Here is a 13,301-nt window from a genome sequence, read left to right as displayed (position 1 = left end):
AGGCATCAGTGCCTACATGGGGTGATAATAAACACAGTGCCCTGCTCCCTGCACGCTGAGAAAGGGATCTCACTCCATGTCCAAGAGTGGGAATGGCAATGGGAACCCATATGGGATGGAGCAGGGAGCGGATCAGCAGAACCCTGGGCAGGGCAAAGGGAAATACTGAACAGCAAAGCAAACCAAGAAGCAGGATTGCTCCTGAGGTATGTGTGGTTGGCATGCAAAAAGGAAGGAAAGCAGGAGAGAGTTTGGGGAAGAACATAAAGATGGAGGGACCATACTCTGTGAAGGAAGTGTTACCTGAACACCTGCACATCTGATGCCCTGGAAATGGGGCACAGAACCCTGAGATGCACAGAGGGCAGCCTCAGCAAGACAGACCATTTCCACGTCCCCAGGACAGCAGTGCCCACCACCAGCCCCAGTGATGCTGGCAGGAGCAGCCGATGGTGCTGGGCTTTGCAGTGCACCAGGACCTGGAGCAGGAGAGCCAGAGCACGGCCACTGGAGGGAGGCAGCAGAGAAGCCAGCAAAAATCATCAGGTGTGGCTGGAGACTGGAAACCACAGCAAGTCAGGCTGGAGAGAGGCATCCAGGCACACGCACTGGGCCTTCTCCCTGTAGTTATAAGCATAACTGGAACGAATGAAGACAGGCAGTGAATCCCAGGGCTTACTTCATACGGCTTGGCAGCTGTCTTCTGTCCATCAGCTCAATGGGGTTTTTAATCTATGGGCAGAGCATCCCACCCACCTGCAGAGGATCCTAGAATCGAGGCTGGAAAAGACCACTAAGATCATCCAAGCACCAACCTATCCCCACCATGGCCACTATCCACATCCTCAATGAAACATCCACCTTCTTCTTAAAAACCTTCAGGTTTTCAAAGGGGACTAAAAGGACAAATATGCTCAAAGCCAGCACGATGGCAGTAGAGTCCCACCAGATATCCCACTGCCAGAGTCTGTCCCCGTTTGAGGGCCTCTCAGACAGCAACGCTGTCTGAAGTGAACAAGATTATACAGTCTTAACCATCATTAACTGAACTCTGCAGTATCTGAAAGTGTTTCCAGCTTGTTTAAATTCCAGCGCTGTGAATCATGGTGAAACAAAAGCCTCCACCACCCTCTCTTATCTTATTTGCCCCTGAAAGGAAAGCAGAGCTCACTTTATCATTGAAAAACTCAGCTCCCTGTTTGGAAGGCATGTTCTGCTCCCACTGCTGCAGGAGACAGCTGAGGGGGCCCATCTCTTACAACAATGTTGCCCGTGATTCATACCAGCTTTGTCACTTAGAGCCACATTTCTCCTGTCCGCAGCAAGATCTCACCTTCCACTGTCAGTGAGGCTGAAAACAAGCAATAGAATCCCTAAAGGTGGTTAGTTTTGACCTATTGCTTTTGCTTGCAAGATGAGAGCACTCTCGATTTTGCTGGACGGGAAGTTTATCACAGGATTTGAGGCTCCCTGGGAGTTGCTCAGCAAGAACCAGGGACTCAGGAGGAAGGCAAGAAGGGATGCTGGAGGTCACTCCACCAACCTGGCTCCCAGGTAAGCTGAGTACAACAGAGTGCACAGCAGCATCTGCCCTTTCATCTACACAGGCTTTGCACACCTCAAGGAGTCAAGACGCACAAAGCAAGCTAATGCTGAAATGGCTCCAGAAGTCTCTAAGGGCCCCAAGCAGAAACCAAGTAAAAGGAGAGACACATGTTTAAAATGCCACCAGTACCAGTTCTAACACAAATACTTGATTATTGGTCATGTTTATTTTAAGAACAGAACAGCTTTTCATCCCAGACCCCTACGTGAGGAAACAACAAGAAGTCCTGACCTATAGAGCAAGTCGTGTTTTCCTCCTCTCCTTCCCTGGCACAGAGCACCAGCAGCTCCCTCATCCTGCACCTGTGAGGATGCTTCAGTAGCATTAAGAACGCAAATAAATAGTATCAACCAGAAATTAAGTTATTGCTATGCTCTACTGTATTGGACACTGCGGGTAACTCACTTGATAACCAGCAAGAGAGGCGTCGGTCTCAGACTGCCCTCGTGTTTTTGTTGGTCAGAGATGGGGGAGGACAAGGTTAATTTTCTCCCTGCCTTAAGGGCGGCAGTTATCTACCTCAGTGGGAATGAATCTTTGTAATTCAAAACAGGTGATGGAGGGGGGTGACAGCCCCAAAACACTTGGTAAACTCTGACAGCCTGATGAATTTCCAAGGAGTACACAGCAAAGAGCACTAGCTGCTCCTGACCTGCAACAGGAGCTGCTGAGTCACCTTCACCTGGCAAAGAATTTCAGGTTCAGACTTCCAAAATAGAAAGAGCCCAACATCACCCTGAGGGCTGAGCCACAGCTGTTAACACACAGTAATAAGGGTAAGGAGCAATGTGGGCTTGGGGAAGCACTGGTGAGGCTCCTGCCACCGCACACAAGGTCAATCTGACACCATTCTGCTTCCCTCTGCTGGTGGGACATGCTGGGACGGCCAGCGTCTCAGTATTGAGTGAAGGCAGCTACAAGGCTTAGCATTAAGAAGTCTAATACATACAAGACCACTGGCCACCACAGATTATCACTTAGCCCAAAGTTGATTACATGTGATGATCTCACAGCAGTGTCACTCCCCACCCCACAGCGTCCCTCCCCATAAGGAGTATTGTCTGGAGAGCAGGAATTTGAGCGGATGAGGAGAACTGTAAGAAGAACCTCTGCATCTCAGGCTGATGGCAAAGCAGGGAGGTCCCTTTCAGGATATTCAGAGATGACTTTCTTAGGCATCATGCAGCTGGTTCTCTTTCAGCAGGATCTTCTCTCCAGGCTTGAAGGCAGGCATCCCCAGGTAAGGGCAACTGGCACAGCGGAATGCATCCCCCAGGTAGCACTGCAAAGAGACAGAAAAACACTTCCTGTCATTATGGCAACTCCCAGTTCTCTCTTTCTGTTATATGCTTTTTCCACCTAGAGAAATGACCCGCTCCTCAGCATATGCCAGCACAGAAACCACTTCCCTTCCACGTCCTCTGGGCACATGCTTGTTTAGCAGGTAATGGAGCTGGTGCAGGGCACTGCACTCACACAAAGGAACCAAGTTTCCAGCCCAGCCCTGCAGAAGGGCAGTTCTGCCTAGGCACCTGCCTTTGGCAGCTCCCTAACTGTACTCCCATAAGGTGATCTTCCCCAAGGAGAACACTGGTTAGCAACTGAAGCACAGGGTCACTGTCTGCTCTGACTCACGTGAAGGTGGCACTCGCACTGTCGGCACACAGCAAATTAGTACAGAGCACGCGGGCTGTTCTAAGAGACGAGAGATGGTAAAGCCAGAAGCTCTGCAGAAGCAGGCAGTATTTGAAAAGCAGTAAGCTATTAAACTAAGCAGTAGGACTGCTGCAGTCAGTTCTCAGACACAAACTGCACCCTGCAAACCGCAATACACAAACAAAACGACTATTTACATTTCCACAGGCAGATTTGGGCTGCGAGCTCTTCTTCTCCTGTTCCAGCTCTTCAGCCAGGCCACATGTGCTGTAGAAAACAAAGAAGTCACTTGCATCGTTCTTATTAAAAGCTATGAGTTATAATCCTCGTTCCAAAGCTGCTCTCATGCAACAGCCCTCACTTGGCCACACAACACAGCTGGCCCTGGGACTCTCACGCTCTGCACTTTGCTCTCCAATACCAGTTTGCAAAACAAGTACTGAAGCACACTCCTCCAGCTGAAGCAAGAGGGAAGTGACTCTAAAGCAATTTGCCACGTAAACCATTCCTCCTTAAAAGCACTGGGAATAGGATTTGAGTGAAGGCCGCACAAACTGTGCAGCTACCTCTGAGAAGGCTGCTGCTCCTACCAGTATGGCAGTTTGTAGCAGTTCTGGCATAGCTAGCCAGTTCTCACTGTGTTTGGATTGGCATTCAAATAGCCAAGATAAGGGAAGGACACCAACCAAGTGAATGATGCTTTCCCACAACCTATTTCAAAAACATCCACCTCTAAGGTTTCATTGCTATGAGCTAAGAGGTACACGGACATGCTAATCCCAACACTGACCAGTTCTTGCAGGCTTTCTTTTTGCCCTTTTCTTTGCAGGATGGAGCTCTGAGAGAGGCTGGATCTGGCTTTTTCAAATCCTCTGAATCCAGCAGCTCATCAGAGTCCAGAAGATCCTGGAATAAACCATGGAAGAAAACACACAGCAGACAGACTAGTTAGTAGGGAATGACATTGCTGTTACATTCACAGAAACACCACTCACTGCAGCACTAGCACTGCAAGCACTCCCTCTCCACAATGCCTTTCCCTCAGTTCTCACCACACCTGTGGGCACCCAAACACCTCAAACAGCACCTGATAAATTTTGCCCTGGGGATGCTTTTCTGCCTCTTAAGTTGTAAAGCTTCCCAAGAGGAATGACTGAAACTAGTTAGAGTAGAAAAGAAGAAGGAATGACAGCCAAGTGTCACAAATAAAAATGGATACCATCTCTTCGTCATTCATATCATTGGCAGACAGTGTCCATAGCTTAGCAGTAGCTGGGTCCACAGAGGGTTTTCCTGGATCCAAAACAAAATAAGAAACAGTAGGTATCCCAGCCACTGCCCCATCTATTCCCAGCAAGCAGAGTTCAAACAACTTTAGAAAGCCTTGCTCCACAGGTATTTATGCAGCACTCCCTACCACAGGGATGCTGGTCACTTCAGAGGAGCGCAATTCCCACATACAGCATAAACCATGTTTTACCTGAAGGACTTGTTTTCTTGGCAAAGGATAGTTTGAGTTGACTTGAAGATCCCACTTCAAAATTGGGTTTCCTGCCTTCTATCTGAACAATGAGAAGGTCATTGCCTTGGTAGCCCAAATGCTCTCGGACTGACTGAGCCTCCTCTGCAGTCAGAGGTTCCTTTTGCAGCTGGAATGCAAGACTTTCAGTTACTCTCACACTGAGCCACCTTATTTCAATGCCCCATCCACTATTCCTGCGAACACAGATAATCAGTTGTGTCTGGCTTATCCCTCAGAACAGAGGGGGAGTCAGTCCCAGCTGCAGCACAGCACAAAGGGCTGATCAGTGTGGTGTGAACCACCAGGCATGACAGAAGACAGGTCCCCTCCTATCTTCAACCCTACAGAATAACACCACCTTTGCAGTAAGAAAAGACTGTGGCAGACAGCATCCATGAACATTCACAGTGCACCAGTGCAGCTAAACAGATTGTTGTCCATCACGTCCTCATCTACTTTTAGGTAAGAGCAGGAGAGAATTCTGAAAGCAGTAAGTACAAACATACCTCCTTCACCTCCACCAGCCCAGAGAGAGTCAGAGCTGCAGGGAGTTTGGCTGCTGTCTTGATTCTGCTGTTGTTTTCTGGAAGACACAAAAGCAGGAAATAGCAAGAGGGAAGAACAAGAATGGTGGTGACTGAAAAACAGGCATGGTACTTGAAACCTGGAAAAGCAAGAGACCTCTGCAAAGAAGCACAGAAACCACAGCTCTAAAATGGGTCCTCTCCAGTAAAAGCAGGAACAAAGCAGAGCAGCTTGTTCATTGGAATAGTGGAAAAGTTGGTTCTAGCTCCAGAAAAAAACACACCAAAACCACAAAACAACTGGTTGGCAAAGCTAATTCATTGTGGGCTTCTTCTCTTGGACACCTTCTCTGAATGGTCCCAATTGCACTTTATTCCGAGTCCACCAGAACTCCAGCCGGACAGCTGCGTCTTCTGAAATCAGACACTCCATCTACTCCAGACTTTACACGTCTTAAACAAGACAAACCCTTTACTATCCACATCGGCATTTCAGGAGATGAAAATCTCTCAATGTCAGCCAGTGTCCCTTTCATTTCAGCCTAATTCTCACAGGAATTTCTTGGCTGCCAGGAAAACAAGGCTGATGCAGATTCTCTCACCTGATTCTGTAACCACGGGTTCTTTCAGGAGGACACGACCCCCAGGCTTAAGTATCCGAGCTATTTCTGCCAGTAGCTCTGCACTGTGCTGCACTGTGCTGCCTGGTACCATGCCAGAGAGAATCACATCGAAACTGGACTCCCTGTGAGCCGCTGCAGAAGGAGAGATGAAGACAGTACAGTTTTATGTACATATGCACTCATAATTCTTTGCTTAACAATCAGTTCTACCTCTCCCCTCATCTCCTGTATCTATGTATAACAGTGGTAACTGAATCATGGAATCATTACGGTTAGCAAGGACCTCTAAGATGAACCAGTGCAGCTGTCTACCTGCCGCCAATACCGCCCACTAACCACATCCCCAAGCATTACACATCCACATTGCTTGAACACCTCCAGGGATGGTGACTCAGCCCCCTCCACGGGAACCTGTTCCAGTACAACTCAAGGGAGTTACCTTTCATCTTACCACTGCTCCCTGGGACAGAGGCTGCCTCCTTCCCTCTCCACATCCTCCCCTCAGGAGCTGCAGAGCCACGTGCTCTCTGCTGAGCTCCTCTTGTCCAAATGACCCCCATCCCGTTCCCTCACTGCTCCCAAAGCTCTGTGCTCAGACCTGCTCTGGACACACCCCAGAACCTCCATGTCTTTCTTATGGTGAGAGGCCCCAAACCGGGCAGCACTGGCTGCAGACACCAGTTCTAAGAAGCACGAGCACGGAATCCATCTGCTCTCGTTGCATTTTGCTGTAGCACCACGGGTGCTGTTTGACTTACAAACCATGGCACAGGAGAGCTCAGAAAGCAGCTGCTCCTTCTCCTTTTTAAGGCAGACAGTAATAAACCGACCCGGTCCTTACACTGAGACAACTGGTTGACGTTCTCCACGGCCACGCGGCTGTCAGCTCCCACCGCGGCCTGCACGGCATCCACCAAACGCTTCAGCGCTTCCACCGGCGACGAGCTGTCCCAGATGACGGCGACACGCTGCCCCGCGGTGATGCCGTACTGCCCCATGTCCTGCCGGCAGAGAGGAGCGCACAGCGGCCGGCCCGGCGGCGGAGCGAGGCCCGCACTCACCTCTAACCAACGCGCCCGGCGCCCTCGTCCCGCTCTGACGTCATCACGCACCGCCGCTTACGTCACCGCCCGCTGCCCGCTTCCAAGATGGCGGCGGCAGGCAGCCTGCGGCGTGCGGGCTGGCGGCTGTGGCGGGGCCGCGCGGGTGAGGGGGCGCGGCGCGTGGGGAGGGGTGAGGGGGGGAGGGCGCGTGCCCGCGTGGGGCCGCGAGCGTGAGCGTGCGTGGGGCGGGACCGGGGCGGGGCAAGGTGAGCTGAAGGGCAGCGGCACCGCGCCGCGAGGGGGTGCTGTGGTGCTAAGGGGTCTCCCGGGGTGTGTGGCAGGGGCTCGGCGGGGCTGCGAGGAGCCGCGGTGCGGCCTGTGAGTGAACGGAGCGAGTAGGGGCTGGGACTGGATGATGTTTAAGGTCCCTCCTGATCCGTTCTGTACGATATCATGGTTCTGTTTGTGATGATGGGACACACCCCAGCACACGTTGCCCTTTCAGGACTCAGGTGGCAGCTGTATGCACCCCAGCGGGGCCTCCATGCCTCGGCTGCGCTGAGAAGAGTCTCTGAGGAGCAGAGGAAGGAACCACCAGCAGCATCTTCCCAGCAGCAGTTTGACACACAACAAGCAGACCCCCACCCAGAGCAGGAGGCGTGGAGCCCCCACACCAGGTATCGGCCACTCTCTGCCTGTAGAGTTAATGAGGCCTTGGCCTTGAGCAGCTGTTGCAGTGCCACCATCCATCACAGAGCTGGGGCAGCCCTCACTGCTGGATCTCTGTGTAAATGTGCAGTTGTGGTGTCTGCGTGCATACAACTAAAGGCCCTGATGGAAGAAAACAGAGTTAGTTTAGCAGCTTTTTTGGGTTTCTTTTTTTCCTAATTAAGTGGGTTATCTGAGGCCAGTTGGTCTCCAGGTCACCATCTGGATTGAGCCTTCCCTTATTGCCCTCTCCTCTAATGGTGAAAGGTCATTAGGAATCCCTTTTCTGGGAAGGATTTTACAGGAGAAGGTGAGATGTCTGCTGTGAGCAGACCCCTGGGACACATCCACACACAGTGAGCAGCTGGCAGAGCCCAGGTTGCTGTGAGTGGTGGTGATGTTCCCTCACTATACCAATGCCTTCTCATAGTTCCACTGGCCAGGGCGGCCAGGAGTCAGAGGACTATGAGAGCGAGGAGCAGCTGCAGCATCGAATCCTCACAGCAGCGCTGGAGTTTGTGCCTGAACATGGCTGGACGGCTGAAGCCATTGCAGAGGGAGCCAAGGTATGTGGGAGAGAAGCAAAGAACCAGATGGAACTGAAGTTCAAAGAGAGCCAGGCCTGCATGCTTCCCCCACATACTCTTGGGCCGTGCACCCCGGTCAGCAGATGGTACTGGGTAGGAATGAATCCCAACAGGGTAACACTCAGAATTACACCGAGGCATGATGTAGTGATCCTAAAGAAAGGAAAATAGATACAGAAAGAGCTTTCTTAATGAAGTATTGTTTTGTTTAAAGTCATATAATATCACGTGCAGAATAACTACAACATACTTCCTAGCTGGGTCTTGCTTAACAGTGTATGACCTGGTCTGTGCTTCTCCTCTTCTCCCTGCAGACTCTTGGTCTCTCTGCTGCTGCTGCAGGGATGTTTCAAAGTGATGGCAGTGAGTTGATCCTGCACTTTGTGTCTCAGTGCAACTCCAAGCTGTCTGACCTGCTGGAGGAGGAACAAAATCAAGTGCAGCAGGGCAAGGCAGAGTGAGTATTGGGTATAAACAGACATCTTCCTTGGCAGGCACCAGCTGTCCCAGACACACTGGATACTTTTAAGTAAAGAATGTAATTTACCCAAACAATACCACCTTCCCAGATGGAGAGTTGAACTACAGGCAGGGAGGATACATAATACTTTGCATCTCTGTTGCTGAGGTGGGAAAACGATTGGTCTCTCAAGTCGATAATTGAGTTTAACTTGGTTGTGCTTTGTAGGAAGAAGCCTACGGATCAATTCCTGAGAGATGCTGTGGAAGCCAGACTGAGGATGGTGATTCCATATATTGAGAAATGGCCACAGGTATAAAATTAAGATCAAGATTATCATTTATGTGTGTGCCTTTTAAATACCCTGTGGCCTTCAATGCAGTCTCCACCGGAATAGGTCAAGGTTGTAAATGAAACCCTCACTGGTTTCAAATGATTCACAGCCTTCAAGAGGACAGCACCCCTGGAGGAAGGCAGTCTCCTTAGAACAACCATTTCTTGCCATTCCAGAAAAGCAGACCTCTCTGTTTTTCACTCCACCCATCTGGGATCCCCAGGGAATAACCCTTGTGTGTCTGCTTAGCTGTACTTACAGTGTCACTGCGGTGTCAGGCTCCCTGTAGCATTGTTCTGGCAGCACTGGGATCATCCGATGATTGTAAATGCAGAACTACTGCTTTGTTGCAAGAAACTGCTTGCTTAACTATTGCAGGTGACAAACCCTTGACAACCTGAGGACTGCTCTGTGTGCTGGGAGGCCTCTGTGCTTCAAAATTCACATGGAAATTTCAAGTTATCCTTCGTCAGGTCAGAAAGTAATTGCAGCCACAGTAACAAATAAAGTTCCCAATCTTGGGCTGCAAAGGTCACTGCATACTTAGCCTTTCTTGTCCAGAGTCACTGCTGGCCTCTGGGTGGCTGAACCCAGCTCTCCTTGCAGAGAGAGGAGATAGGATTCATGTTTTATTTGTTACAGACTAGCATAGTTTGTCTGGTGAAGGACGTGGGTGGTTTGTGACTCTCTGGGCGTTGTTAGTATTTTCAAAGGCTGCAGGAGCTCAAGAGGGCCATTATGGCTGTCTGTTCTGCCCCTTCATAGCTGGTTTGAGTTCAAAGTCAAATTTGGAGAAACAAGAGGTTTGACTCCTTCCCCGCAGGGACGCAGCACAGGGGTGAGTCATCTCTGCTTGTGCTGCATTTCTGTGCCTGGAGAGGCAGCGCAGGGAGCCAACACAGAAGCGTTCATGTTGAGCAGGGAGATTGGGCTCCCGTAGAGGCTGAGTCATGAGCTGAGCTGCCACGCTGTATGCTCTGTGCAAGTCTTGCTGCTTGGAAAGGCCAGTGCCAGTGAGCAGAGCATGGAGGTCTCACTGGGAGCTGGAAGCAAGTCAGCAGCAGCAAGAAGAAAACAACACAGCAAAGAAACACTGGTCTGTTTCCATGCAGTGTCGTCCTCTCTTTGACTCTTCCACCTATCTGTGTATTTCTTTCTCAGGCTGTCAGCATCCTATTGCTCCCACATAACATCCCTTCGAGCCTCAACCTCCTCACCAGCATGATTGATGATATATGGCACCACGCTGGAGACCAGTCCACAGACGTAAGTCCTTACACCTTGCAGACAGGCTGCTTCTGCCTGTCTGTGCCTCAGGAAAACAACGAGTAGAACCAGGCATTGAGCTGCATCTCTCTTGATACAATCCATTTTTTGAATGAAGGAGATGCTTTCAGAAGTCCATCAAAGCCTTCAGAAGCCATACTATAGTTTTCAACAAGACATAGAAGCTAATGAGGAGTATTATTTCCAATGGGAGTTGTGCAAATTAAAAGGACCTGCTTTCAATCAGTCAGTGCTTCTTTTGAGGAAGACAGACAGAGTTGTTGAGACTTTGAGGCAAGAAGTTGATCCAATTCAGGTAGCAGCAGTTGCCTCTTCCAGCAACAGCAGCATTGACAGATTTGACTTGAAAACTTTAAAGAATCTATCTAAAAATACCAGTAGCTTATTAAAGCTTTCATCTTTCTGGCAGGGAATAAAAGGAAATTATTACCTGACTTGAAGCAATTAATACGTTATTTTAATCCATATAGATGTAGGGAAAAGCTGCATGAACCATTTAACAAACTACTTTAATAAACTTCTTTTATCTGAGTATGAAAGAGAAGTTACTGCAGTGGAAAATAATTAAGAGGACAGGAGAAAAAAACTAAAGGAATAATCTAGAAAAAAGAAAACCTGAAAGGCTGTGATTGCATCAGGAACTGCAGGTCCTTTATGGCTCACCAAGGTCATCAGGACTCAGAGTCTCCCCACTGAAGTGCTTTTGTGGGATGCTGCTCAAGGAGGGTTTCAGCCTCATTGGAGATCCAGCTGCACACGGTGACAGCTCACACCACCTTGTCACGGTTGGTCGCTTGCGATGCAGGCAGCAGAGCTTTCGACTTGACTGTTTTTGAAATTAAATGAGTGTTTTCATTTTCCTGCTGCATTGCAATCATGAATGGAAGAGCCGGTGGTTTTTTTTAAGGTACCCGTATAATTGCTGTAATGAAGGAAGCAGCAAATGAAGCTGGAGACCTGTTTTTAAAAGCATATATCCATTTTGTCTGCCAGTGAATCCGGAGCAACTGGAAAAGCTGAAGAGTTGGAGTTAGCTGTGTGCATGTTTGCATTGTGTAACCTATTGCTGTAATACATCCTACAGCATTGCTGCCAGCAGCCAGTGACAGAGCAGGCAATACTGGTATTCCAGTGATAGGATTTGGGAAAGGTGCATCTTCACACAGTTCTGTCATCACTTTGTCCCTCTCCAACACTTTTGTACCTTGTACAAACTGCACTTGGAGTTCAGTTCTAAATACAGCCAGTAGATCTAGGATCTGAGCATCGCATCTCCTGCTTGCAGTCTTTAAGGCAAAGATAAACCTTTGCACAGTGCAGCCAGCCAGCTGGGTATGTTTGCTGTAGGTGCCTCCTTGCAACCAGAAGCAGGTGTTGGCAATTGCGCTCTGTGGTTTCATACCCAGTGCTCACAATCTCTGCCTGGTGCCCCGGGAGCAGCTGTGCTGTCAGATGTCCGTGCTGGCTGGCAGCCCATTGCATCACAGAGGGGAGCTGCATTCTGTCAGGAAGGAATGTGTCATCCTAGGGCTGTTTACTGAGCAGCTTCTCTGACCAGAGACAGCCCAGTTGCTAACAGCGAGGAGACGGCGTGTTGTTTTCCATTGCGGTTCTGCAGGGCTGCTTTTGTGACCTGCACTCAGCTCACCTCTGTCTCAATCCGTGCCCTTGCAGTTTAACTGGTACACTCGTCGGGCTGTGCTCACCGGCATCTACAACACCACAGAGCTGGTGATGATGCAGGATACGTCCCCCGACTTTGAAGACACGTGGCGTTTCCTGGAGAACAGAATAGCCGATGCCATGAACATGAGCAGCGCAGCTGAGCAGGTAACGCTGGGGACCAGGTGCACGCCCAGCATCCCCCACATAGCAACGTGTGTGCACACAAGGCTGGCTGTTCCATCTCACACTTGCTGGAAGAGCCCTGCTGTACTGGAGGCTGGCAGTGCTGCATCAGGAATTGCTTATGTGTACTGGAGTGACTGCGTATCCCCAGGGAATCCCTTCCTTGCTTCTTATCTTTGGGTGGCCTTTTGTCTGCAGTGCTTGGCTTATATCAGCATCTTCCTGTAGCAAACACGTATCTCTTGGCATCGCATCTCTGTGTTCGGGTACCCACGAGTGTAACTGTAAAGGAAAGCTGATCCTCCTGTCTCCTAGGTACAGTCAACTGGCAAAGCACTCGCACAGGGCCTGATGGGAGCTGCAGTTACTGTAAGTAATGCTGAAGGCTGTGAGGGCAGAATTAGTACGCTCCCTTCCACACTTAACACTAGCGTGTCTTCCCTCCTGAATCTGGATTACAGCATGAAAGAAAATAGTTCTTTGTAGCTTAAATACACATAAAGATGATTTTCTGGGTACTTGGGGCCCAGATTGCTTTGCTGTGCTGAAGAAAGCTGTAACACAGCATAAAACGAAGTCCCGAGCCGCAGGATGAGCTCACGATGAACAACACAAAGCCATACTGCCTGACAACAAGCTAGACCTCATTGTCACTGTCTGAACCAGCCCTCCAGCATTTCTGCCCCCACCTGCAGTTATGGTGGAAGCGTGGGAGCATTTCCCAGCACAGACACGGGGTTTGGGTGGTGCTGTGTGGAGCCAGCGGTTCCACTCCGTGATCAGTACAAGTCCCGTCCAGCTCGGGGTTCTACACTGACAGGGGTCCGGGCCTTTGTGCATCATTGCCCACTCCCTGCTGTGCTCCCCGCTGTGCTCCCCGCTGCCCGGCTCAGCCCGTTGCTGACGTGCCCCCATCTCCCTGTGCCCACAGATCACCAACCTGACGGGGCTGAACCAGCGCCGCTGAGGACGGAGCCCCGCAGCGCGGAGCTGCACCGGAGCGAGGATGGGGAGCCGCTCCCCGCAGCGCCAATAAAGCCCCGCACTGTTACCGCGCCTCCTCTGCTTCTCCCGCAGCGGGGTGGGTGGGTCGGGTCCTCCGG

General features: G+C 50.3%; 2 protein-coding genes across 2 annotated transcripts; one reads left to right on the top strand and one right to left on the bottom strand.

The window, feature by feature from the left end:
* Positions 1 to 1,724: 1,724 nt before the first annotated feature.
* CIAPIN1 (cytokine induced apoptosis inhibitor 1) lies at positions 1,725 to 6,929 on the bottom strand. The gene is made up of 8 exons (XM_072346530.1): positions 6,773 to 6,929; positions 5,911 to 6,063; positions 5,291 to 5,367; positions 4,743 to 4,911; positions 4,482 to 4,555; positions 4,053 to 4,168; positions 3,460 to 3,529; positions 1,725 to 2,888 (listed from the first exon to the last, which is right to left on the bottom strand). The coding sequence occupies exons 1-8, from the start codon at positions 6,927 to 6,929 to the stop codon at positions 2,778 to 2,780; spliced, it is 927 nt and encodes a 308-aa protein (XP_072202631.1). The 3' UTR covers positions 1,725 to 2,777.
* Positions 6,930 to 7,030: 101 nt separating this feature from the next.
* COQ9 (coenzyme Q9) lies at positions 7,031 to 13,259 on the top strand. Its single transcript, XM_072346527.1, has 9 exons — positions 7,031 to 7,137; positions 7,480 to 7,651; positions 8,113 to 8,248; positions 8,584 to 8,726; positions 8,958 to 9,042; positions 10,225 to 10,329; positions 12,025 to 12,180; positions 12,514 to 12,567; positions 13,130 to 13,259. Exons 1-9 carry the CDS (start codon positions 7,080 to 7,082, stop codon positions 13,163 to 13,165), a joined length of 945 nt encoding a protein of 314 aa, XP_072202628.1. The 5' UTR covers positions 7,031 to 7,079; the 3' UTR covers positions 13,166 to 13,259.
* The last annotated feature ends 42 nt before the right edge of the window (positions 13,260 to 13,301 follow it).

The sequence above is a fragment of the Excalfactoria chinensis genome, chromosome 11, assembly GCF_039878825.1.
Source record: "Excalfactoria chinensis isolate bCotChi1 chromosome 11, bCotChi1.hap2, whole genome shotgun sequence".
In the NCBI taxonomy this organism is placed as follows: Eukaryota; Metazoa; Chordata; class Aves; order Galliformes; family Phasianidae; genus Excalfactoria; species Excalfactoria chinensis.
The sequence above is the reverse complement of the archived record's forward strand: the minus strand, read 5'-3'. Positions and strand labels throughout refer to the sequence as shown.

What these genes read in the sequence shown, in the direction of transcription:
- CIAPIN1 (XM_072346530.1), bottom strand. Translation starts at nt 6,929, where the DNA reads ATGGGGCAGTACGGCATCACCGCGGGGCAGCGTGTCGCCGTCATCTGG. An exon ending in ACCCGTGGTTACAGAATCAG is followed by an intron (nt 5,368 to 5,910) that starts GTGAGAGAATCT and finishes TGTGTCTTCCAG; the next exon opens with AAAACAACAGCAGAATCAAG. An exon ending in ATATGAATGACGAAGAGATG is followed by an intron (nt 4,169 to 4,481) that starts GTATCCATTTTT and finishes GGTTTATTCCAG; the next exon opens with GATCTTCTGGACTCTGATGA.
- COQ9 (XM_072346527.1), top strand. Translation starts at nt 7,080, where the DNA reads ATGGCGGCGGCAGGCAGCCTGCGGCGTGCGGGCTGGCGGCTGTGGCGG. An exon ending in CCATTGCAGAGGGAGCCAAG is followed by an intron (nt 8,249 to 8,583) that starts GTATGTGGGAGA and finishes TTCTCCCTGCAG; the next exon opens with ACTCTTGGTCTCTCTGCTGC. An exon ending in CTGGAGACCAGTCCACAGAC is followed by an intron (nt 10,330 to 12,024) that starts GTAAGTCCTTAC and finishes GTGCCCTTGCAG; the next exon opens with TTTAACTGGTACACTCGTCG.